The sequence below is a fragment of the Ctenopharyngodon idella genome, chromosome 1 (assembly GCF_019924925.1).
Source record: "Ctenopharyngodon idella isolate HZGC_01 chromosome 1, HZGC01, whole genome shotgun sequence".
In the NCBI taxonomy this organism is placed as follows: domain Eukaryota; kingdom Metazoa; phylum Chordata; class Actinopteri; order Cypriniformes; family Xenocyprididae; genus Ctenopharyngodon; species Ctenopharyngodon idella.
Window position 1 is genome coordinate 42,775,493 of NC_067220.1, and position 26,835 is coordinate 42,802,327.

Sequence of the window (26,835 nt, forward strand, 5' to 3'; positions counted from 1 at the left end):
AACAAGGGAAAAGTCAGATTTTCATGATGTGTTCCCTTTAATGATAATGCAAGGGAGAGTTTATAGATAAAATACTTTAATGCGCACTTCTTGTACTGTGTTTTATTCAGCTCTTATGGTGATTTTCTGGAGTGATAACATACACATCATGTTTTGTGTGATATACAATAAACTTAAACTCATCAGTAAAGATTTGGCCATCAATGTCTTCTCAGCAGTTTGTCAAACAAAAAAACTCACTCAATTCTTAAAAGAAATCAGATCTCTTTACCTGCTTGTGTAAGCTTTAGGAATAACACATTTATTGATATAATTTTGGAAGATTTCTGGCTTCTTCTGCAAAAATATCTTTTATCTACTAAAGTTGTTGAAGTCGCTATTAAAATTATTCACAACTGCTACCCAGTTAATTATAAACTAGCTACATTTAATAATAATATTTCCCTAATGTGCTCCTTTTGTCATCATTTTGAAGAGACAATTAACCATTTGTTTTGGGACTGAAAGTATTTTGGGTTGATTTTTCAAACTTTGTTAAAAGATATCTATTGTCTTGGTGTTTCTCTGAATTTAGACCCTTCTCATTTTAATTTTGTACTTAATTTACTATTCTTTCTTGCCAAATTTTATATTCACAAATGTAAACTCTCTAAGAAAACTCCTCCTTTTTTATTTTTAAAAAAGATTTTGATTTATATCTAAACTCTTTAAGAAATTCTAAAAATTCTATTGCATGTAATATTATAAAGCGACGAGAATATTTTTGGTGCGCCAAAAATATTCTCGTCGCTTTATAATATTAATTTTGAACCACTGTACTCACATGAACTGATTTAAATATGTTTTTAGTACATTAATGGATCTTGAGAGAGGAAATGTCATTTCTCCCTATGTAGGCCTCACGGAGCCATCGGATTTAAATAAAAATATCTCAATTTGCGTTCCGAAGATTAACAAATGTCTTACGGGTCTGGAACGCCATGAGTGTGAGTAATAAATGACAGAATTTTCATTTTTGGGTGAACTAACCCTTTAACATTAAATTCTCTCTGGGGTATTTTGAGCTAAAACTTCACATACACACTCTGGGGACATCAGAGACTTATATTACATCTCTTAAAAAGGGGCATAATAGGTCCCCTTTAAAGTCGTCATGAAACGAAAGTTACAGCAGAGAAAAGCGATTTTCACAGGAAGAGAGAGTTAAAGATTATGAGATCAAAAAATATACATGCATGAATCTTGCACAGTAAAACCAGTACCAGGGATCAAGAAAATTAACCAATTTCGATTACATCCCAACTTCAAAGCGTTTCTCTCACTATGATAATGTCGTGCAGTTACATGTATCTTCCTCTAGATGGCGCGTCAGGTCGGTGAGGCTGTAGAGGTGTGCAGTGACGCGCTGTCCGAGGTGCTGATCACTCACTCTTCAGCTGCAGGGAAAGATCTTCTGTTAAATAAAAATATGTCGGACTCGAGTTCTTAAGTTCCCTCGGACTGCTTAATAAAACACTTCTATTAAAAGCAGAGTAAGTGGAGTTGAGTTGGTGAAGACGCCGGAAGTATTGTCACAGTTTAGGTATCCCCCAGTTGTGACTGACAGAATAAGATTAACAGGCTTCTTTCGTTCAAAACAATGTAAAATGGCATTATCAGACTTTGAGCTTCCATTTACAGACTTTACACCTTCTTACCAATTTATCTATCATCATGTGCATTGGTATCTTGATCTCAGTAGCCAAACATATTTGCTTGCGTTTGACTGTATATATAGCCTATATGCCATATCTAGAGTGATTTGTTATATGAGGGTGTTTAGTTGAATTTTTACTGAAGAACTTTAATAGAAACAGTTATTCATAAATGCTTGACAATTGACGTGCTGCATGACAACTTTTACGAAGGCGGCAACAAAAACGGAAAGAAAAAGAGGAAGGAGCATAACGACGCAGAGAAGTGTTATGTTCTCCAGTGGGGTCACATCTGTAGCTTCAGCAGTATTTCAGGGTTTTATTGTGTGTTCTCTGTGTTCGAATGAATGCATCAGAACGCGTTTTTGTGTTTTTATTTGAACTTGACACGCGTCTTAAAAACAATGATGTTCATGTGTCCATCTAACCCAGGTTTACGTAAAATCTACACTAGTGTCATGTGACTGGAGGAGGAGCATTTTACACCCAAACAGAGGAAATGAAGAGAGACAGGAAGTCAAACAAACTTTGAAATAAAGTTGTCACGGTCAAGCTCTATCAGCTCTTTTATTTTCTCTTATTTGAATCCTGCAGGTTACAGTAAATCAAGGTAGGACAGTTCTCTAAATATTTTAAATAGATTAATCTACAGTTTCAGTGCAGACTGACAGATTGATTGTTGTTGCTCTCTGATGAAACACATCTGAAATCACACAAAACACTTCAGTCTTATATGTGTGTAATTTTTATCATCTGCTCAATGTCTTCCAGAATGTTTTGTCTTTTCTCTCTGATTTCTCTGATTGTGATTCCTGGTGAGTCTGAATCAAAACCTTATTTGAAATGATTGCAGTTATTGCTCTGATTATAAACATGTAAAATATCCACCATGTCCAAATATCATATGTTGATGTTGTTTTAGTTTGTATTTGGATGTTTACAGTAAATGTAAAGAATAACTGAAGAGTAAAGAAGTGTTTGTAATGAACAAAAACTATATAAAGACAATCAAAGCAAACAGTGAAACAGAAGATCTGAAGACTCCATTAAAACACATCTTACTTCTGAAGTGCATTTGTCATGTAGAGAAAAACATTGAAATAAAAACACAAAAACACTGTATGATTATAGTGATAATTACACATTACAAAATCACTGTTTGCCTGTTTTATATTTTCCAGGGATTTGCAGTCAGGAATGGAAGGTTCAGTACTCAAATATGATGAAATGTGTCCTAAAGGGTTCAACAACACGTTTCTCAGGCACTTATAAACACCCAGATCATCTCACTGTGACAGAGACATTTTGGATCTTAAACCCAGTTAAAGGCGAAAACAACATCAATCTGTTGAATCATACAGATTACAGAGACAGAGTTCAGTACTTATTGGGGGACAAATCATTCGTTCTCAAACTCAGTAATGTGAGACATGAGGATGAAGGAATGTACTGCTTCAGAATCATGACAAATGTAGAAGAACAAAGATATCTTGGTTTTCCTGGGATTGAGCTCAGAGTCACAGGTACAGTCAAACTAATATTGCACTGACAGATTTTACTCTGTTCTTTCATATAAATATAAAATCTGTTTTGTCTGTGATTTCAGAGCTCAGAGTGGAGATTCCTGAAGAGGTCGTTGAGAAAGATTCACCTGTTTTATTTTGTAAGAGCACATGTAACCTCTCAGGTAGAACAAACTTTACCTGGTATAAAAACGGCGAGCGTTTATCAGAATGGAGCGGCACGAATCAGCTGTTGCTGCAGTCGGTCAGCAGTGATGATACGGGAAACTACAGCTGTGCAGCGAGAGATCAGGAACATCTGCCGTCTCCTGCCGTCACTCTCAGCGTCAGATGTACCACACACTTTCACCTTTTCAATTCAATCCAGACTGATCAAATGATCGACTGTAAGTCATTTTTAATCTTTTTTTTCAGATCCTTCAAAGAGCGTCTCAGTGTCCATCAGTCCGTCTGGTGAAATAGTGTCAGGAGATTCAGTGACTCTGAACTGCATCAGTGATTCAAACCCTCCTGCTCTGAACTTCAGCTGGTTTAAGGAGAATGAAACCTCAGCTGTTGGATCTGGACAGAGTTTCAGCATCTCCAGCTTTAACTCCAGTTTCAGTGGACGCTTCTACTGTGAGGCTCAGAATAAATATGGATCTCAGAGATCAGCGTCTGTTTCTCTCACTGTTAAAGGTGAGAATCGTCTCTGTTGGTCTCAGTTTTGTAGGTCATTGTCTGTATGTATTGAGTGAAAGCACTGAGTTTCTTTCTCTCGTCTGCACAGCTGAAGAAAGCAGCTGGTCTCTGATCACAGTCACAGTGGGAATCACTGCAGCTGTTGTCATGACTGTGATTGTGATGCTGTTGATCAGAAGGTGAGAGAGACTCTGTGTCTGTACCGTCATGAAGATCACAGTCAGTTTGTGTTCATGTTCATTTCTTCTTCTCTCACAGGAAACGAGTGACTCCATCAGAAGAGCAAAAGCACAGAGGATCACAACAACATAAAACAGTGTGACAATCTTCTCATGCTTCTTCTCATTTGTGTCCTGTCAGTTATGAAGGCTGAATTCATTCTCTCATCATTGTGTGTCGTCAGGTCGAGTCTCCTGAGGACGCCTACATGACCCTTGACCCCAAGTCCAGATGTTCTGAATACGACACACTGGATGTGAGTTCTTCTGCTGTTGTTGTGAAGGTGTTACATGAGATCTTATTTGTGATGCATATGTTCACTTCTTCTCTAGAATATGAAGAGATCATGTGACACAGACGACCCTGAAGATCAAGATAATACATATTATAACCTGGACAAATGATTATTATATCTTATATTAATTTAATTTATCAGTTCATTTCACATTCATTTTTAATGTTGTTCTGCTAAAAATGAGAGAACATCTCAATAGTCAAATACATCAATCTAGTGGATGTTCACGTTAACGAAGCAATGCACACAAATTGCAATTTGCAACTAACTCAAGCGCAACGGTCAAATGATTGTGTAGCGCATGTTTAGAAAAGCAGAGGAAAAGCAGCACAGTTCAATGCAAAAACACGTTCTGTGTGAATTTTCCTTGCTATTATTGCCTTCAGTTTGTTTACAACAGACGACTGTTATAGTCACTTTCCATTTATTTCCCTGCTTTAACGATATGCATTGGAAAAATTGCTATACAAATAAAAATGAATTGGAACGACATTGTGTTGTATCGCTGTTTGCTTTATTTCAGTCAGTGTGTGAATTATACAGCCAATCTTCAGCGGGTGATTATTTAAAAAAGTTATTTCTATCGGCCGTTTTCGGTGATAAATAGCGGCTGTTTTGTTGATTTTCCGCGTGACGCTGACCAAACAGAAATGTTGTTTTTAGGAGGACTGTTGCTATGGTCACGCGAACGCGCCTAAATAACTTTGTTGAGCTTAAAGGGATAGTTCACCCAAAAATGAAAATTGTCATCATTTACTCACCCTCAAGTAGTTCCAAACCTGTATGAATTTCTTTGTTCTGCTGAACACAAAGAAAGATATTTGGAAGAATGTCAGTATCCAAACAGATCTCTCTCCCCATTTACTACCATAGTAGGAAAAATAAATACTATGGTAGTCAATGGGGGGCGAGATCTGTTTGGTCTTATAGCTGGTTTCTCAGTTTTGTCAGGCTGGTCTATAGGCTGATTTTAGAGGGGCTTTCAGAGACTAGTTAAGAAATATATTTCCTCATAGTCATTTCTCTCATCATCATTATGTACATGCAGTTACATGTATCTTCCTCTAGATGGCGCGTCAGGTCGGTGAGGCTGTAGAGGTGTGCAGTGACGCGCTGTCCGAGGTGCTGATAAAAAAAAAAAAAAAAAAAAAAAAAAATAATAATAATAAAATAAACATTCATCAACAGTGACGTATGTGTGGAATATTCAGAGTTCTACTGCTACAAAATAAACGCGTTTGAGATGCCCAGTAAGCCTATAAGAGTAAACAATAAAAACATCTGATTTTTTAAATAAAATTATTAATGATTTCTAGAGTATATAAGAAGAATATCACTGCAACTTTGTCTTTCATCTCATAGTGTTTTTGCACCATCTTTGCAACCTATAAAGGCCCAATGTGTTATTCTGAAAGAGCTGGTAAAACTGATCAAGAGCTTCTTCTTTTCGTTCAGCACATTGAGCTTCAATTCACACGCCTCATGACATCAAACCCCATAAACACCTTCTGTAAGAGCCCGTTTGTCTTTACATTGTGAGAGCCATCTTGAACTCAATATAGTTAAACACATTCACTAAATTACAGTATAGCTATAGGATTACAGTGAATTATCAGTTATTAAATCATCAAATCTTTTACTCTGTTTATGTGAAACATCAGCATATACTAAAAAAGAAAAGAGGAAGTGTTTGTGCAGAAGTGTTATTTTTTCTTCAGTGCCATGTGAACGTTACATTGACTGAGTTTCCATAGTATTTCAGTGAACTTCAGTTCAACTCCTCTGTGACGGAATTAATGCATTAATACAGATTCAAAGAGGCTTGAGCGACTTCTTTAAGGCATTTGTCAGACATTTTCATCAGGGTTTGCTAAATCATATTTTCAAAAAATTGTCTGTATACACACACACACACACACACACACACACACACATACATATAAATATATATATGTGTGTGTGTGTAAATCTGCACTAGTGTCATGTGACTGGAAGTGTTTTGAGGAAGTGAAGAGAGACAGGATGTGTGAAAACAGTTAAACTACTGCATACAGATCATACAGTCATTTACACACAAACCCTGCTGATGAAAGTAAGGTAGGACAGATATATTTTACAATGCAAAAACATGTTTTTCTACAGTTTCAATAGATTATTGAATATGATATATTAAGTACTTGTTTCATATGTATCTCCAGTCATGTAAACACGTGTCAGTCTCACATTTGTGTAATTGTAACAATCATCCTCGTGTCTTCCAGAATGTTTCGTCTTTTCTCTCTGATTTCTCTGCTTGTGATTCCTGGTGAGTCTGAACATCATTCATATTTTCACACATACGCTGAAGAAACCTCCAACTTTCAGGATGTTTTGTCTGTATTTCTGTATTTAATGACAGTTTAATGTCAAGAAAGTGTAGAGTTCACAGTTCTGCTAAACTGACACCTTCAATATATAGTGACAGATAAAATTAGTCTTTTTAGACACTTCCTGTAAATACTGGCTATTGATGCCATTTTTGTGTTTGTGTAAAGTGTTTGTTCTCCTCTCGGTGTCACAGTACTAGAATATTTGTGATATTGAGAGTACGAGTATGATCAGCAAACAGCTTATATGTTGATCTTGTTGTATTTTGTCTTGTGGATGATTACAATTACTAAACCTGAAGAGTAAAGCAATGTTTTTTTTTTTTTTAACTATATAACAACAAGCAAAGCAAATACTGAGGTAGAAGAACTGCTTCTGTGATCTAGAGAAAAGTAAAAACACAAACACACAGTATGGTCAAAATCTGTATTTGCCTGTTTTATATTTTCCAGGGATTTGCAGTCAGGAATGGAAGATTCAGTACTCAAATATGATGAAATGTGTCCTAAAGGGTTCAACAACACGTTTCTCAGGCACTTATAAACACCCAGATCATCTCACTGTGACAGAGACATTTTGGACCTTAAACCCAGTTAAAGGCGAGAAACTCGTCAATCTGTCCGATCTTCCAGATTACAGAGGCAGAGTTCAGTACTTTCCGGGAGACAAATCATTCTTACTCAAACTCAGTAATGTGAGACATGAGGATAAAGGAATGTACTGCTTCAGAATCATGACAAATGTAGAAGAACAAAGATATGTTGGTTTTCCTGGGATTGAGCTCAGAGTCACAGGTACAGTCAAACTAATATTGCACTGACAGATTTTACTCTGTTCTTTCATATAAATATAAAATCTGTTTTGTCTGTGATTTCAGAGCTCAGAGTGGAGATTCCTGAAGAGGTCGTTGAGAAAGATTCACCTGTTTTATTTTGTAAGAGCACCTGTAACCTCTCAGGTAGAACAAACTTTACCTGGTATAAAAACGGCGAGCGTTTATCAGAATGGAGCGGCACGAATCAGCTGTTGCTGCAGTCGGTCAGCAGTGATGATACGGGAAACTACAGCTGTGCAGCGAGAGATCAGGAACATCTGCCGTCTCCTGCCGTCACTCTCAGCGTCAGATGTACCACACACTTTCACCTTTTCAATTCAATCCAGACTGATCAAATGATCGACTGTAAGTCATTTTTAATCTTTTTTTTCAGATCCTCCAAAGAGTGTCTCAGTGTCCATCAGTCCGTCTGGTGAAATAGTGTCAGGAGATTCAGTGACTCTGAACTGCAGCAGTGATTCAAACCCTCCTGCTCTGAACTTCAGCTGGTTTAAGGAGGATGAAACCTCAGCTGTTGGATCTGGACAGAGTTTCAGCATCTCCAGCTTTAGCTCCAGTCTCAGTGGACGCTTCTACTGTGAGGCTCAGAATAAATATGGATCTCAGAGATCAGCGTCTGTTTCTCTTTCTGTATCATTTGCAGGTATTGATATGTGCCGTCAGCTCTTATGCTGGTGTCATTATCATCTGTGTGAATGATGTTCCGCAGGTCTCTATGCAGCTGCTGGAATCGGGGCTGCGCTCATCTGCATCTGCATTATTGTTGTAGTAATAAAAATCATAAGGTAAGAGAAAACTGCTGTGGAACATACAATACATACTATACAAGATATGGCGTTTTTATAACTCACAGATCATATTAACTACTTTTCTGACACTTTAATTCCATATTTTCACTTTTAATCTTCACATTTCTATGACATGGATACTGCATGTTTCTATAAATATTTTTCTTCTCTCCGGTAGGAAAACAGGAGATACTGGCGTCAGAGGTGGCGTTTCAAAACAGGTGTCTGTTTTCAGCACATTTTCAGGCAATTATAATCCCAATGGGTGAACGTGATTTCACAAATTACAACATGTTTCTGGATCAACATTCCCATCAACCAATCAGATTTGAGGAACAAGTTTACAGTTTATGTCAAGTTTAGGCTTAAGATCAGGGTTAGGTGCTTCTACATCAGTGTTATTCAACATCATTTCCCTCTGATTTTAGGGATAAGTTATAGGTAGGGTTAGGATTAATTTTCAGACAGGAATTTTGTTCCAGGATCATCAAAAGATGTTGATCCAGATGTCTTACTTGGCAAAATCACAACATGATGATCTGGACTGTGTGTTTATTCAGGAGAACAGCAGCTCAGCGGTGGCGGATCAGATGATCACGTGTGATTCAGGCGTTCAGAATGACTTGATCTACTCAAGCATCGATCACAAGAGACCCAGGAAGCATCAGAGCGCTGGAGATGAAGACGAGGTTCAGTACGCCACCGTCCATCACCACAGAAACACAGAGAACACGAGTGTGAAGGCTGAAGGTCCGTCTGGAGATATGAGGGATCTCCGTCCTGCTGACTCTGCCAGGTGAGGCGCACTTCATTATTTACACTTCACTCGTTACGGTTACAGATTTGAATGAACCTCTAAACTCTGCAGGTGGCTCAGAGGAACAATGTTTTATCTGTACACATTCATCTGGTTCATCTTATTTAGTGTTTTTTACACTTATTGAACAGATCGGATGATTCCTCTGTGATCTACAGCAGCATCAATGTCGCATGAAGAATTTGAGCATCTGATCACAAACATCTGAACTACTGAAAACATTGTGTCAACAAACTCCTCATGCAGCTGAAATCACCTGAATGAGGCATAAAATTTTTCTTTTGTGTGTGTGTGTGTGTGTTACTGTTTTAGATATAGTATAAATTGTCTTTACCTGCAGAGTGTGTTGCTCATTTACAAGCTGCACACGCAATAATCTGAGCTGAACAGCTGCTTCATCATATTTTGGACTGTAAATATCACTTCATCCAGCACTATTTTTGATTTCTGTGTAATAATATAATATGAATTAATATTAAATTTATATAATAATACAATATGAAATACCGCTTTAGTGCATGAGTGAACAGTCTGAATGAATTTAATCTGACTCACAAACGATTTTTTTGCAAAGCCATTTGATCAATTCGATCAATATTCATTTGTGAATGTTTGTTCTGATTCTAAACAGCTGACAGAAAACACACATTATATGATTGTTGAAATATCATCAGGGCAGGACTTTATTTTATCCATCGGTTGTTGATTAGATTGTGAAAAGTAAGTGCTGTATCAGGAATTGACCTCAACGAGGGGGTTAATAATATAGCAGGGGTGCTTCTCAATACTCAAATCGATGTTTCCTTGCTCTTCTGTCCTCCTGCCTGTGACCCGAAAACTGATCAAAGCCATCATGAAGGACATCTTGCAACTTATAAACACTCAGTTACAGCACCTAGAAAAAAAAAGTAATGTTAAAAAGTCAAGGGTCAAGAGCTCAACTAAACACTGATCACCATGATGGTGACTTCAACATTTTTTTTTTATAAGACATCAACATCTAAACCTCTGGTAATTCTCAATAAGAACTTCTGTAGACGTGACAGAAATAAAGTCAATCTGGTTAGTAATAAGTGAAGCTGGTAATGCTGTTTGTTGTCCACTTCCAGGGCCTGATGGGAAACTTCCCGCTATAAACTTTATAAGAATATTAGGGGATAATGTACAGTGTTATCACTGAACATTATTAGAATGTTTTTAGAGAATGTTTCATACCTTTTAGGAAAATGTTCAGGGAACAAAAATAAAACTAGTCTCTAAAAACATTACTAGAACAAAAAAATGTCTAAATGGGTTGGGTTGATCTTAAAAGACTGTATTTGTTTTAAATTAATTTATATATTTGTTTAAATTTCAATAGCATGTGTTGTGCTGTAGTTCTGTGAATAAAACCAACGTCTAAATCTTCTAGAAACCAGAAACAAGACAGCTTGAGATAGAAGACTACTGCTTAATTTTTAATGAATTTATTAACAGGTTTGAATTTAATTCAATGTATCCTGAATTACATATGAGAGTAAAACATGCATGTAAATGTTGTTCTATAAACCAGTAACAAGACACACCCTTTGAAAGTTGACATGTCAAACTGTATGCATTTTAAAATAATTTATTTAACGTTTTAACTTCAAACTCAGTCAAAACAACTGCAATATGTTCCTCTAGAGGGCGGTGTACGACACACGCTTTGGAAAACTCGGCGAGCTTTTCTCACTCGGTGCAGTTCAGTGGCATGTTATTGTTGTGCTACAGTTGTGTGAATAAAACAAACATCTAAATGTTCTTCTTGGAACCAGAAACAAGATTCACCATATGAAGTTGAGATAGAAGGCCGTATTTGTTTTATATTCATTTTTTTTTGTTCAAATTTTTCACTTTCACTTTCACTTAAGTAGGCTACATGGTTTTGCCATAGTTTTGTAAAAAAACATTAAGGATTTTTAATATTGTTTTATTTGTTAATTTATTTTATTTATTTATTTTACCAATAACAATATTTGATATGATGTACTCTGCAAGAGAGTGTTACGTTTTAAAAGACTTTGATGTAAAGTTTCCTGTTGTCTGTGAAAAAATAGACCTCCTTCCACAAACCTAGACGGTCCCTTTCCTTCCCCTGCTAGAGCTTCTATGCGTTGCAACACAGTGAGGAGGATTACAACTTCAATGTACATTTACATTAATTTATTTATCAGAAAGCGACTTACAGATGATGGTAACACTTTATTTTGATAGTCCATCTGTTGACACTCTACTAGTTATCAGTACTCATATAGTAGCATGTCAACAGTGCATCAGTTGACATTCAACAACATTGTTTCAACAGACAAGTAACATACATTCAACTAACTGCCTGTAGATTATAAGGCGCATTTTAATTTCTAATCTATAGATTTTACAAAAAGTGCTGTCAGTATTTATTTCGCAACAGGTTGTTAACTAGTAGTCAGCTGACTTTCTGTAGATTGTGTTACCATCCTCTAAGTTGTCTACCAACTACTCAAAATCAATCTGTCAGTTGAAAGTCTAGTCATGTCAACGTATGATCAAGAGCATATTATATCATCCTTACTTAAGGGTCTCAAATGCATCAAATTAATAATTATTTAACCATTTCATTTTTATCAAGATCACTAGTTTATTATCTGTTGATAGTCAACTAAACATTGGTTGTGCATCTGTTGCTTGTCAACTAGTCTAAAGTTTACGTTCAGAAGATCATTAGTAGACATTCTTAACTAAGCATTTGTAGATATATTTTAGGACTATCCAATTAAAGTGAAAAACAGTTGATAACAGTTGAAAGTCTATAAGCTATCAACAGAAAACATACAGCCATCCATTAATTATATGCAAGATATTTACCGTTTAAAATGAGAAGTTAATACCAGACTATGAACTACAATAGAACCAACACTACAGACAGGATATTAGAGAAAGTTGTTTTATTAACAATATATTTATACAAACCCATTGTTCACTAGGGCATCAGATCTGAACAGTCTAATTATGTTGTATCAAACTTTACTTGAATTAACATTACATAAAACAAAAACAAAACAACAAAATAAAATAAACTACAAATAATCAAACAAGTCTCTACCATGTCATCGTAGGGGCAAAGCAACTTGAACTTTAAATTATGAAAAACAAAACGTATCTACTTACAATCTACTCAAACTTAGCTAACATCCTGTTTCCTACATTCAGTCTTTCTTTGCAGAAAAGGGGATGAGCTGTTTGTTATTTTTCATTTCAATGATCTTTTCTGCCAGTTCACCAGCTATTTTTTTTTGACAAAGTTGTGCTAGTTTCAAAAGTGTGTATTTACCCTTGAACTGGTCTAGGACACTTTTGTCTGCTATGTAAATCTCTGCAATCGCTGCCGTGTCTTTCACAGCATTTCTTGAAACGTGAGCCTTCTTTAAGGCTGCGGTCATCCTGAAGCCTTTTTGCACAAATTTGAGGACACGCAGATATCTTTTCACCACATCTGAAATTGAGGCAACTGAAAAGAAAACAATTTGAATAAATCACCAATGAGTTCTATGTTGTGTCTTGTGTGGTGTCTTAGTTGCAGGGTTAGCCACAGTGTTTCCCAAAAATGTTCTCTTCAAAAGGAAAGTTACAACTTAGATTAAGGTGTGTGTCTTTGATTTAGAACATCTGTTGTATTTTATAGTGTGAGGGCAGTCTGCTAATTAAGGCAAGACTATTTGCTTATTATTGGTTTAAAAATGAGGTAAAAACTAGCCAGCATATTCTTTATATTTAATGATTAATTACAGCTTCACCTCATCCAGCCATAATAAGTAAGTGCATACACAGTCTGTCTTTATTTACTTCATTCAAAACATATGAAAACAAATGTTCAACATCAAGAAAAACAAACAGAACAGTTAAGCTTTTGACATGTTTATTTCATGTCATTCAAAAGAGAGATGATAAGAGTGATGTTGTGGGATAGTGTGCACAATGCCTCAAATCCAGTTAAAAAGCCACTAACCCAGATAGCACACGTAAGTCTGTAAGATGTCTGTTAATGATCTCTTGATCTGGAAAGCATCTGCTGTCTACATGTACGTGTGCTATCAGGTAAGATACAAATGATAACCTAAACACCTAGGCTAATACCTAAATAAGTACAGCATGTCTTAAGAGCCTACCATACCTCGCTCTCCTTTTCTGCCTGACCTCTTCATTTTTTTGTTTTCCTTCTTTCTTTTTTTACTTCTCTTCTTGCCATTTTTCTTTTTATACTTCTTTTTCTTCTTTTCCTCAACCGAAGAGTCAGAGGTAGAGCTGGAGCTGGAGTCATCAGAGCTTGAATCAGTGCTAGTATCAGTGCTGGAGTCCAGCATCATGGCCTGTGGCTCCTCATCTCCAGTGGCCATTATCTCCATGTTCCCATCTGTCAAATGATAAAACAAACACAAATAATGTTTAGAGCGTAACTTACCTCGAACTGGGAATCGAAAATCAAGTCCAATTCCAGAATCGGATACTTAAGGTCAGGAATCAGGTAGTTGTAAAATTCAAGTTCAATTCCATCTATTCCTGGGTGTGCAACATTTTTTATTTTATTTTTTTTAGGTGGCGAAAGTGGCTGTTAAAAATGTATTTGTCTTTGAATCATTCATTCAAGAGATTCATTCAAAAACACTGATTCATCCAATAATAAAACAAGTAAATCTTGAGTGAGTCATTGAATCATTCCATTTATAAATTCCATGAGATTTTGTTTAGTTGTCTAATATTTTTCTTTAGAATTGTGAGAGAACTACAACCTTCATTAAAAAAAAAAAAAAAGTCTCAATTTATCCAGAATTATGCAGCTCTATTTTGCACACAAACAGCTCTTAAATGAGTCCAGTTTTTATGTAGCTGGCTGATATTCAATGATACCCAACACTAAACACCCTCAGCTCTGCACTTATACCCACTGCATAACATTATAGAATGTTTATTATTGTTGATTATTAATGTGGTGGAGATTACATTGTGTCTAAAGAGACATTGCAGAATTACAAATAATGTGTACAAAGTATCTTAGGTTTGATATATACAAAAAGAAAAAAATACAGTAGTGTTCTATTTTCAAGCTGCATTGTGTAGAACTTTACTATAACTATTATAATATTGAAGGCAACCCTTTTTTGTTTCAATTAAACATTATGGACAAAAATCAGCGCCATGTAGTTTTAAATTTAATTATTTTCACATAAACGTGTTTATTTTTTATACATACCTTGTTCTTGTGCAGACTTCTCTTCAAGTTGCTTCTTGAGTAAGCCATTTTCCTCCTCCAGCTCATCCACCCGAGACTGGAGCATCTCAGCCTTCTTCTTCCAGAGAATATGTTGTTTAACAGGCTTGAGACTGTCCATCTTAGCAGCTGCAAAACATGACATGAAAAAATTGTAATACATCAGAAGACCCTCAAGCACAGAGTCAAAAGTCAACAGCTAACGTTATACCTTTTGTCTAGCGTGTTTAGACCAACAAATTAGAGAAAAAATAAGGAATACATTAATCAGTGAGTTGAATCACTTTCAATTCTGTCGGACGCATACTCCCGTGACGCATCGTCTGGCGCGAATTTGTGTTCATTCGCGTCTTTTAATTGACTTTGTATATATTATTGCGTCACGCTAAATATCAGCCTCATGTAAACTACTTTAACATTTATAAACACAACTTACCACTTTTGTTTGTGGAATCTTCTACTTCGCCCTCGGTATTTCCCCTCCGTGCCTTTGCCCGGGTAAAATGCATGGTACCCAGCGCACTGCTCCCATTGCCAGATGGGGGGCGGTGTACTGAATGCTCTGGATCAAACATGTTATGTTGATGCTGAAAAGAAAATTGATAACGATTTTGGTTTACATGCAAGTAATAACAACCAATTTCAAAAAGAAATAAGAACAATGTTTCTCAATGGAGTTAACTCTTACCATCTGGACAACCAAATTTTCAGGGAGTGCGACTTAGCCAATCCGATTGTTGAAGTGCTCGATCACGTGACAACTCTGCCAACACTCAACCGTGGTAGGTGTATCTGATAACATATTTAGCCAATGAAATGAAAGTGCGCCAGTTTTTAATTTTTGGGTTGTCTTGGTCGTTAAATTGACAAACAGTTAGCCTACTAGCTCGATCTGGCGGCTTTATGAATTCACTGGAAAGAAAACTTTTGACAAAGGTTTATTCTAGAGAAACTAAAAAATCATGTTTAAAATTGATAAAATGGTTGCAAATGATTGGCTTGCTGAAACGCAAAATTAAATGCAAGAACTGTGGGCATAAAATGAACATGGTTGCCTCCCAGACCAAGGATTATGTCATCTGGTAAGAATAAATTCTTGTAAACTATGGTTCCATATTTTGTTTTGCAATAGACACAACCTTGTAGATATGATTTCCTCCTTATTATTACAAGAATGCATTTTGATCCAATTGTTTGACGGAGCGGCTGGAAGTAGTAAAAACAGATATTTCAAAATAAGAGTGTCTGTGTATTTCGTGTTTGTTTATAATTAGAAGCCCAACATTAAGTATTTTTTTCCATTTTTTCCCAAATAACCATTGCTATGTTGGTATTTTTCTATGATTACCATTGCTATTTTGCATTAAAGTATATCAAATATGTGGTATTTAATTCGGTGTAATTCGGTTCTTATAGTTTCTCTCTGGGCTGCCCGTCACAACAATGTGTGTGTGTGTGTTGAAAAAACATGTTAAAACATTTCTGTGTTTATCATACAATTTCATGTTTTAAAAAATCCCAGGGAGTGTCGACGTAAAAGATGTGGACGGTTGAAAAGAAGTGTTAGGTCAAAGTCACTCTTCTCACAATCACACTGCAGTCTATTCACATGGATGAAGTACATACATAGGTAAGCAATGCAAGTTTATTACATAAGTACAATATTTTGCATTTTACACTATGTGTGTAGTGCTTGAGTGCATAGAACACAATTGCACTACAGCACACGTTATCATAGTTTATGTTGGCATGGATTAAAAAATATATTGTGGTCAATAGCATAGCATATTCTATTGCAAAAGCCTGTCCTGTAATATGTCACCATGTTTTGATATTTTGCTTGTTATAATAAACATATAAATATATTTTGACCATAATTTTAAGTATGTCAATTCCTTTTTCAAAGATTTTGGCTTCTCACAGAAGATTATGATGGTGACTTTGATGTGGCACCGTGTTGCAATGAGCATCAATTCTAGTTACTGTACTATACTGTACTTTTTAGTTAGCTATGGTTGAATTTCAGCAGTAATGTCAAGAGTCAAAAAACTAGTGTCCAAAATAAAATATACAAATTATGCTTTGTTTATTATTAATATGCTTTGCTATTATGATTTCTTTATGTGAAAATATACTGTTCTTATTTAATGGTCATCATTTTTGTTAATGTTGATCCTTTGTAGATTCGCACAGGGTTTACATCTACAGCAAGTAGACATGCTTCAAGATGGCATTGCAAAGAGCACAGCAACACTTTCTATGATGTCAAAGAAACTCAGAAGAATTTGTGTAAAAAGCCTGGAAAAGCACAGAAAGAAAAAGAGGCAAAAAGTTGGTGGAGTTAATGTCATAGTTCACATTGATGAGAGCAAGTTCTGCCATAAACGCAAGGTAATGTAATCTAAATGCAATGCACTTGATGAAATGTGTTACATATTGTAGAACCAGAAAGAGCTGACATCAATATGTGCATCATAGTTTAGGATAGATATAAGTAGTGAGGGTGGACATCACTTTCCCCAAAGCTGTCAATCAGTTAATACAAATTTGGTTTACTTTTTCTTATTTTCTTATATTGTAAGCATATTTATTGTATTATATGGAATTTTAAAAAGTTTTGGATGGAAAAAGTATTATCATGTAATTACTCCTAACTAGTAATATACTTTTACATGGTCAAGAGATTATTTTGATTATTTTCTAACACTGTTCATACTTTTTTTTGTAGTATGCAAGAGGACGCTTTGGTAACACCTGGAAGAGAAAGAGAACATGGGTTTTTGGTATACTTGAAATCAAAGCTGCAAGCAGACGTCCAATTCTTCGCCTTGTGAAAAAAAGAAACAAGGAAACCCTTGTTCCAATCATCAAAAAACACGTAAAAAGAGAAAGTCTTGTAGTGAGTGATGAGTGGAGAGCATACACAAGCCTTTCTCAGGAGGGCTACAAGCATGTGAGAGTCAACCACAGCCAGAATTATGTAGATCCTCAAACAGGACTACACACTCAAAACATTGAGAGAGCGTGGCAGACATATAAGAGGGAAATTTGGCGTATGCGGGGGAATCGGTCTGAGAAGGCCTTAAAAAAACAGCTCTGCTTCATTGAGTGGACTTACTGGTTAGCCAGAAGACATAAACATGGTGTACTTGGAAGACTTCTCAAGGACATAAGGAATGTAAGTAACCACAGATCAGTTTAAGACCCCCTTACTATCATGAAAGGCAGAATTAATCAATTTTTATTTTCATATTTTACGTATTTTTTGTTATTTTATTTTATTATTTTTATTATTTATTTTATTTTGCTTCGGTGTTGTTGGCCTAGGGACAATAAATTTGAATTGAAGTTTTTTTTTTTTTTTTTTCCTACAGTTCATCCAATAACACTGCATAGTAAAGACTTTCATTAATTGTAGTGGTGGCAGTGCAGTGCAGCATGTTAGTTAGTTTTTGTTTTTTCATTTCATTTTTGCTACACATAATCACAGTTCAGATCTGATAGCCTTATGATAAGCCTCTCCTTCTTTTTGTATGTGAAATCAAACCTATGAGATTTTGTACACATTATTTGTAGTTCTGCAATGTCTCTTTAGACACAATGTAATCTTCACCACATTAATAATTAATAATTAACAAAAATAAACATTCTATAAAGTTATGCAGTGGATAAAAGTGCAGAGCTGAGGGTGAAGTTACGCTCTAAACATTATTTGTGTTTGTTTTATCATTTGACAGATGGGAACATGGAGATAATGGCCACTGGAGATGAGGAGCCACAGGCCATGATGCTGGACTCCAGCACTGATACTAGCACTGATGACTGAAAAATATTGTAAAATAACAAACAGCTCATCCCCTTTTCTGCAAAGAAAGACTGAATGTAGGAAACAGGATGTTAGCTAAGTTTGAGTAGATTGTAAGTAGATACGTTTTGTTTTTCATAATTTAAAGTTCAAGTTGCTTTGCCCCTACGATGACATGGTAGAGACTTGTTTGATTATTTGTAGTGCTGCCAGTGCAGCATGTTTATTTTATTTTGTTGTTTTGTTTTTGTTTTATGTAATGTTAATTCAAGTAAAGTTTGATACAACATAATTAGACTGTTCAGATCTGATGCCCTAGTGAACAATGGGTTGGTATAAATATATTGTTAATAAAACAACTTTCTCTAATATCCTGTCTGTAGTGTTGGTTCTATTGTAGTTCATAGTCTGGTATTAACTTCTCATTTTAAACGGTAAATATCTTGCATATAATTAATGGATGGCTGTATGTTTTCTGTTGATAGCTTATAGACTTTCAACTGTTATCAACTGTTTTTCACTTTAATTGGATAGTCCTAAAATATATCTACAAATGCTTAGTTAAGAATGTCTACTAATGATCTTCTGAACGTAAACTTTAGACTAGTTGACAAGCAACAGATGCACAACCAATGTTTAGTTGACTATCAACAGATAATAAACTAGTGATCTTGATAAAAATGAAATGGTTAAATAATTATTAATTTGATGCATTTGAGACCCTTAAGTAAGGATGATATAATATGCTCTTGATCATACGTTGACATGACTGTAGACTTTCAACTGACAGATTGATTTTAAGTAGTTAGTAGACAACTTAGAGGATGGTAACACAATCTACAGAAAGTCAGCTGACTACTAGTTAACAACCTGTTGCGAAATAAATACTGACAGTCAGCATGCACTTTTTGTAAAATCTATAGATTAGAAATTAAAATGCGCCTTATAATCTACAGGCAGTTAGTTGAATGTATGTTACTTGTCTGTTGAAACAATGTTGTTGAATGTCAACTGATGCACTGTTGACATGCTACTATATGAGTACTGATAACTAGTAGAGTGTCAACAGATGGACTATCAAAATAAAGTGTTACCTTAGCGGTTTCGTGAATATTGTCAGGGATTTGGCAGTCGGGATTTGGCAGTTGGGATAGTGTTGGGAAGATCATTCAAGCAAAACAAATACAGACCAGTTGGCAGAATGCCACTATTAAAAAGAATCCAGAGGTTAGGAATTGATCGTCACAGCAGGAGGACGGGCTTTAAGAAAAAAAAAAAAAAAAAGAGAAAGAGTTTGGAAAGGACCCAAATGTGCGCTCATTGGGAGAAACTGGATAAGAATGAGAATGAGATTGTCAGATGTTCTGGAGCCATCTCGGCTTTGTGGTCTTCACCAAAAAAGTCTTAGTTTTGGCATCTTCTTGACTCGATATATATATATATATATATATATATATATATATTATTTGTTTTTTTTTCTTCTTTTTTTTTGCAAAGAGAATAAGACTTGTGATTATCATAATTCATGTCACATTATAATGTCATAATTGTCAGTTTTCTGATTGCAGAAGTCAGTATGGTGTCGTCTCTCATAAAGTCTCTTCCTCTGATCGTAGTGATCATGACTGCGGGTGAGTCTTCAGTTTCACTCACTATACAGATATTTGAACAAAAGATGATTGAGCTCTTCACACTTATAAACTGACATCAGTGTTTTACTGTCAGCTAACATAAAAATAGTCAGAAGTTAAAAGTTATTTGTTGTACATTTGAAACACCTGAAAGCCTCTCCATTTCTCATTTCTGTGTTTCAGGGGTTGATGGTCAGCAGGATTGGGGAGTGAATTACAGCCCTTCATATGTTTGTGCATTAAAGGGATTAAAGTCCTGATCACCCTGATGAAGTTTATTTTGCAAAAACAACCGGCTGGATGTACGAGCAGGATGTTTTTTTTTCTTTCAATTTTCTCCTTTTGTGTTCTGAAAAAGAAAGTTTTGCAGCTTTAGAAAATAAAAACCATAAATGATGATAAAAATGAAAGTTTTTAATTTGTGAACTCTCAAAGCTGACAGTGAATCAGTTGTTGTTGTTGTTGTTCTGTCAGACCTGCAGGTGGAGACACAGCAGAGAGTGAAAGAGGGAGATTCAGTCACTCTGACATGTAAAAGCAGCTGCTCTCTGACTGAACAAACAACATTCATCTGGTACAGAAACACACAGAGATTCACTGAAGGAATTGTGAAAGTGAATCAGCTTCATCTGTGGTCAGTCAGATATCGTGATGAAGGAAACTATCAGTGTGAAATAAGAGTAAATAATGTTCATCTGATCTCTCCTGCTGTTTATCTTTATGTTGAATGTGAGTACAAACTGATTCATTAATATTAATTAAATATTTCACACTATATAATTGCGAGAGAACACAAAAGCGTTGAAATATATTTTTTCCTCCCGTCTCATATTTTTTCCATCACCATGTCCCTTTAGGCGCTCCGTAGAATACGTCATTTCCTTTCCGAACATAGTATTCGGCTTCAGGCACATCCGTTCTAGACACTGACTGAAATCTCTGATAGTGTGTTATAAAAAGTGTAGAAGAAAATTAAAGATTTCTGTTTGTTGCTGAAAGTCTCTTTAATTATTTTCCTCATTTCTGTGTTTCAGGGGTTTATGGTCTGTGGGATCAGGGAGTGAATTACAGCCCTTCATATGTTTGTGCTTTAAAGGGATCAACAGTGAAAATATCCTGTACTTTAACACTTTCTCAGAGTTATAAACTCGTAAAAGCTTTCTGGACCAAACCTGTTGGAGAATCACCTGATCTGTGTTCAGATCCAGAGAAGAGAGGAGGGATTCAGTGTCACAGTGAATATGAACACACTTACAGCATCACTTTGACGAATGTAACAGAAGCTGATAAACACGTCTACTACTGCAGAATTACAGATAATTATCAGAATAAAAGATGGACAGTGATTCCTGGAGCTCGTCTTGATGTCACAGGTACAGTGAACTCTAAGAAATAGAAACATTTTTATTATCTTTGAATAAACCATCATCTGTGCCTCAGAATCATCAAGCTGTTTATTATAACTGCTGTCTGAAGAGCTTGAGTTTAGTGTTTTAATGTGATTATTTCAGTATTATCACATGATTCCAGAAAGCAAGTTTAACTTATCGTCACATAAACCCTGAACTCTCGGTCGATTAACAAACCTTGCTTACTCGAGGTCTGGAGTAAGTTCAGCCAACCCGCACTGAAAAAATGTTTTCATTCATCCAAATAAAATATTTAGGTTAATGGTTCACATCTATACTTTATAACTTGAGCCAATGAAAAATAAACTCATATTATTTCTTAAATGATCATTTTTGTTTTGATTAAATCTATATCTTTTTGTTTGGATCAAAAATAGAATTTAAATTAATTGACTTTCTTCAACAAGAAAATTATTCTTTGAGCCAGGTTTTATAAAATAGTTTCATAGACATAGAAAATATTGTTTAGAGCAAGTTATTTATTTTTCATTGGCTCAAGTTATAAAATATAGATGTGAACCATTAACCTACATTTATTTATTTGGATGAATGAAAACATTTTTTCAGTGCAGAGTATGAAACTCAGAGTTAACGGTGACCATATGAACACATTCTCAACCTAGAGGAATCCAAGAGTCTCCATGGAAACGGACGCTAAGAAGAAGCGTTCCATAGAACTTCTTTCTTCTTCTTTTGTTTAATGGCAATTTACATTCTTAGTGCATATCGCCACCTACTGGACGGTTTTTTTTCTCTTCTTTTTTAATCTTCTCTTTTAATCTTTCATTAATCAGTTTTTTTTTTATTATATTGTTGGTTTGATGCTAAATATATTAATAAAAAAATAGATGAATTGACCTAAAAAACAGTCTGTGCTTTCAAAGGTAATATGGCTGTATACGTTTTTATGAATGCACATCTATGATGCGTGAGAAGAGAATAAAAAACAACCCCGTTGCTTTATGTTATGTTATAATATATGACTATATGATATATTATTGTGTGAAATCTGTTCTGCTCACTGGAGCCTCATCATGCGCTGAACACCTCTGAAAGAAACTAACCCTGAAACACGAGCTGCTCCAGAGCAGGTTTTGTTCAGAGAGTAAGTTGTTTATGGTTACTTACATACCCTGAAAGTGACCTTTTTGGAACTGAAAGTTGAGGTTATCCGTTTGCTCTGAGTAAACTTACCCGGATATGTTGCAGAACCTGCTTTCTGGAATACTGTCCTGATGTTGTGATGATGACAGTGAATCAGTTGTTGTTGTTGTTGTTCTGTCAGACCTGCAGGTGGAGACACAGCAGAGAGTGAAAGAGGGAGATTCAGTCACTCTGACATGTAAAAGCAGCTGCTCTCTGACTGAACAAACAACATTCATCTGGTACAGAAACACACAGAGATTCACTGAAGGAATTGTGAAAGTGAATCAGCTTCATCTGCGGTCAGTCAGTCGTTCTGATGAAGGAAACTATCAGTGTGAAATAAGAGTAAATAATGTTCATCTGATCTCTCCTGCTGTTTATCTTAATGTTGAATGTGAGTACAAACTGATTCATTAATATTAGTGAAATATTTCACAGATTATACAGAATTTAGTTCAGATTTGTTTGATAAATTCAGGTCCAATCATACAGACTTCATGACATTTTTGTTTATTATACATGATTTGTTCTTATTAATTTATTAATATGCAAAATTAATGTAAAACATGAATCTGTTTAGTGATTTTTTTTTTATGAATCCTGGGTTGAAAAATATAATATTGTTTTATTGACTTTGCACCAGTTCAGATGTAGATTTGCAGCTTTTTCATCACTTTTGATTTCTACTTACAGATACACTTCAGTAATTTTTAATAATGATTATGGAAGGTCATGGCATTAATCAAATAATTATTTTATTTTCTGTTTTACATATATTTCATGTAGATCCTCCAAAGAGCGTCTCAGTGTCCATCAGTCCGTCTGGTGAAATAGTGTCAGGAGATTCAGTGACTCTGAACTGCAGCAGTGATTCAAACCCTCCTGCTCTGAACTTCAGCTGGTTTAAAGGAAGAACATTTTTGGGATCTGGCGACACCTACAGCATCAGTAATATTAAGTCTGAGGCCAGTGGAAACTATTATTGCTCTGCTAGTAATAAACATGGATCTCAGTCCTCTGCTGCTGTGACTGTGAATGTCATGTGTAAGTCTGCCTTGATCATTTCTGGATGATTATTTGCTCAATTACTGCATGTCATTTGACACTTTTTGTCTTTTCAGATCCTCCAAAGAGCGTCTCAGTGTCCATCAGTCCATCTGAAATAGTGGAGGGAAGTTCAGTGACTCTGAGCTGCAGCAGTGATTCAAACCCTCCTGCAGAAATCAGCTGGAATAAAGAAAAATTTCTGGGATCTGGCGACACCTACAGCATCAGTAATATCAAGTCTGAGGCCAGTGGAAACTATTATTGCTCTGCTAGAAATAAACATGGATCTCAGTCCTCTGCTGCTGTGACTGTGAATGTCATGTGTAAGTCTGCCTTAAATTTTGATCAGTTCTGGATGATTATTTGCACAGTTGTTTGTATTACTGCATGTCATTTTACACTTTTTGTCTTTTCAGACCCTCCAAAGAGCGTCTCAGTGTCCATCAGTCCGTCTGGTGAAATATTGTCAGGAGATTCAGTGACTCTGAACTGCAGCAGTGATTCAAACCCTCCTGCTCTGAACTTCAACTGGTTTAAGGAGGATGAAACCTCAGCTGTTGGATCTGGACAGAGTTTCAGCATCTCCAGCTTTAGCTCCAGTTTCAGTGGACACGAGAACGAACCTCACTGGTTACGCAGCACGTTTGAGTTTCCGGAAGAGGTTTGTTCTCATGCGTCATTCAGGTTAGGTTGAGCTTCTGCTTACGTTTGCTGATCAATGTTTATATGTGAGTAAAAGCCTAAATTAAATTTGTTCATTATACCAAGCGATCGATTCTCTTCAGAAAATTTGGACTAAACCCCATCGATTCATATGGATTCGTTTTCCGATCTCTTTATGAAGTTTTTGAAGCGTCAAAGTTTCAGTTACAAAGGCAGTTAATGGAAGGAAATCTGACAGCATTCTGTCATCAAAAATATCTTAATTTTTGTTCCGAAGATGAACGAAGATCTTACGGGTGTGGAACGACATGAGGGTGAGTGATTAATGACAGAAATTTCGTTTTGGGGTGAACTAACCCTTTAAGAATCAGTCTTAGACTTTACTAAAAGTTGCTTTTAGCTTCTTTATAAAACTCTCCTACTCTTAGAAAAGTCCTTGTAACTAATACATTTTTAACACTCAAGTCAAGGCTGAAGACAACTCTTAAGAGCATTTCTGAGAAGTTTTATACATACGAGCCCAGATGTAAAAGCAGCTGCGGTAATGGGCAGTAAAGTGCACTTCATTTTTTTGGCCACTAGATGACAGTAAAGTCAATGGAAGTGCAGAAAAGAATTCAATTCTTCCTTTTTTATTAAATAGATGATGTTTTAGTGTTTTTTTGGACCGTCAATAGTATTTTTCTTGTATCTGTCATCGGTCTGGTGTCTGAGTGTTTGTGTTTTCTGTCATAAACTGGCATTGACCCACTTAAACATGTGTGTCTCACCCACCTCTTCATGTGTTAAACACAGTTTGGGTCAGGAAGTGAAGAGGAAGTGAAACTAAGAGTGGTAAAGCTTGACCTCTGATGCTGCTCAGATGCTCCTGCAGACATGATGAACATCTTTAACTGTTCTTTCTCAAAGCAAACATCTTTCACATATTCTCTCACAAAGATTTAATAATAGTGAGCTCTACAGAGATAAAGATTGTGTTTGACATCTGGAGACATTAACTCTCTTCTCAACTACATAAGAACAACTGGAGAAGACGGTGACATCAACAGGAAGAGGAAGACCAACATTTTTAGCTTCACTTTATAAAAAACTGCTTTGACACTGACACACTGACACTGCAGAGCGGTAAGAACATTTTTTTGTTTATGAGTTAAAATAATTCAGTAGGGCTACGACTGATATTTATAAAACTGTTTTAGATGAATGTTGATTTGATGAAGTGATCTGAACTCCAGAAGCTCAATATCTGTTGTAGATTCATGTGTAAATATTGTGTGAAGCTCTTTAGACACACGAGGCCTGACATGAGAAACATCATCAGTTCACGGGGTAGAAATCGCACTCCGTGGGGGGGATTGGAACGCGGGGCGGCATCGCGATGCGACTGCAGAGGGCACTTTCACTTTCGCGATCAAAGGGCCCCCCCCTTATGAAATCATCATGTGCTTTATCTGTCAAATAGAGTTTGTGATGTTGTATAGAGATGATGCTCATAATGTTATAATCGTCAGTTTTCTGATTGCAGAAGTCAGTATGGTGTCGTCTCTCATAAAGTCTCTTCCTCTGATCGTAGTGATCATGACTGCGGGTGAGTCTTCAGTTTCACTCACTATACAGATATTTGAACAAAAGATGATTGAGCTCTTCACACTTATAAACTGACATCAGTGTTTTACTGTCAGCTAACATAAAAACAGTCAGAAGTTAAAAGTTATTTGTTGAACAAATAAAACACCTGAAAGCCTCTTCATTTCTCATCTCTGTGTTTCAGCGGTTGATGGTCAGCAGGATTGGGGAGTGAATTACAGCCCTTCATATGTTTGTGCATTAAAGGGATCAACAGTGACAATATCTTGTACTGTAAGATATCCTGATGATCACGAGCTCGTAAAAGCTTTCTGGACCAAAACCTTTAGAGAATCACCTGATCGGTGTTCAGATCCAGAGAAGAGAGGAGGGATTCAGTGTTTGAGTGAAGCTAAAGACACTTCCAGCATCACTTTGACGAATGTAACAGAAGCTGATAAACACATCTACTACTTTAAATTTACTACAAACATGGGTGTAAAATGGACGGGTGTTCCTGGAGTTCAGCTTGACATCACAGGTAAAACTAGTGAATATAAAACTATAGATATATTTCTCGTGTCTGTGAGGGAAGTAGGCTACGGTTCATGTTTGTTACGTGCTCAAGTTCACAGAGACGGCAGAATGCGCATCCTGGTTGTTTTCATTTTACAAAAGCACAACGTTTTGCTGTTATTGTGAGTTTACAGAAATAAATGTAGACCCTTTACAGTTCGTATTACTCTTATCTGTATGACCAAAATGACGGAGTATTTTAAGTTAAATGCAAGTGATCGCACCGGCGCCTCCATGTCATGCAGTAAAGCGCGCTCCACACAAACATGGATATGCGCCTAAAAATAACGCACATTTATCTAGGACTAGGCTACTGCTACTACTTACATGTTTCAAGTGATAAGCCGTATTTGAGGTTGATGAATGATAGGCGAATGTTTGGATTTCCTGCCGTTAACGATCTCTCCCTCACAAACGTCTTGATGTATCCAATGCCTTAAGTATTTAGGGATTTTTTTTTTTTTTGTATATCTTGTTCACGTTGTTATTGTAACCTTTGTATTTTCC

General features: G+C 36.0%; 4 protein-coding genes and 1 long non-coding RNA gene across 8 annotated transcripts in view; 4 read left to right on the forward strand and 1 right to left on the reverse strand.

The window, feature by feature from the left end:
- si:ch211-286b5.6 (B-cell receptor CD22) overlaps positions 1-1,438 on the forward strand; it is a 29,538-nt gene extending 28,100 nt beyond the window's left edge. Inside the window, exon 10 of the transcript XR_007930366.1 lies at positions 1,373-1,438. The gene's annotated coding sequence lies outside the window, so the exon portion shown is untranslated. The remainder of the gene's footprint in view (positions 1-1,372) is intronic.
- Positions 1-23,469, forward strand: part of zgc:172106 (uncharacterized protein LOC100136844 homolog) — a 37,460-nt gene extending 13,991 nt beyond the window's left edge. Inside the window, exons 1-9 of one of the 3 annotated variants that reach the window (XM_051894845.1) lie at positions 1,957-2,304; positions 2,466-2,509; positions 2,876-3,217; positions 3,301-3,549; positions 3,632-3,895; positions 3,987-4,077; positions 4,157-4,214; positions 4,302-4,373; positions 4,450-4,904. In XM_051894845.1, the coding sequence (XP_051750805.1) occupies positions 2,467-2,509; positions 2,876-3,217; positions 3,301-3,549; positions 3,632-3,895; positions 3,987-4,077; positions 4,157-4,214; positions 4,302-4,373; positions 4,450-4,521 (1,191 nt within the window). In that variant the 5' untranslated portion in view covers positions 1,957-2,304; position 2,466 and the 3' untranslated portion in view covers positions 4,522-4,904. Of the gene's footprint in view, positions 1-1,956; positions 2,305-2,465; positions 2,510-2,875; positions 3,218-3,300; positions 3,550-3,631; positions 3,896-3,986; positions 4,078-4,156; positions 4,215-4,301; positions 4,374-4,449; positions 4,905-23,262 lie in introns of those variants that run through there. The other 2 variants (XM_051894801.1, XM_051894836.1) reach the window with 2 other exon arrangements.
- Positions 6,402-26,835, forward strand: part of LOC127513227 (B-cell receptor CD22-like) — a 76,590-nt gene continuing 56,156 nt past the window's right edge. Inside the window, exons 1-4 of the mRNA XM_051894889.1 lie at positions 6,402-6,509; positions 6,674-6,717; positions 7,232-7,573; positions 7,657-7,905. Of these exons, the coding sequence (XP_051750849.1) occupies positions 6,499-6,509; positions 6,674-6,717; positions 7,232-7,573; positions 7,657-7,905 (646 nt within the window). The 5' untranslated portion in view covers positions 6,402-6,498. The remainder of the gene's footprint in view (positions 6,510-6,673; positions 6,718-7,231; positions 7,574-7,656; positions 7,906-26,835) is intronic.
- On the reverse strand, positions 12,150-15,274 carry LOC127513319 (uncharacterized). 2 transcript variants are annotated; one of them, XR_007930382.1, is made up of 4 exons: positions 15,174-15,268; positions 14,922-15,072; positions 14,468-14,614; positions 12,150-13,630 (listed from the first exon to the last, which is right to left on the reverse strand). It is a non-coding gene; the product is annotated as an uncharacterized LOC127513319 (long non-coding RNA). The 2 variants fall into 2 exon arrangements; XR_007930381.1 differs by having other exon boundaries at positions 14,922-15,274.
- LOC127513145 (sialoadhesin-like) overlaps positions 19,897-26,835 on the forward strand; it is a 152,278-nt gene continuing 145,339 nt past the window's right edge. The window contains exons 1-2 of the mRNA XM_051894739.1: positions 19,897-19,921; positions 25,958-26,293. Of these exons, the coding sequence (XP_051750699.1) occupies positions 19,912-19,921; positions 25,958-26,293 (346 nt within the window). The 5' untranslated portion in view covers positions 19,897-19,911. The remainder of the gene's footprint in view (positions 19,922-25,957; positions 26,294-26,835) is intronic.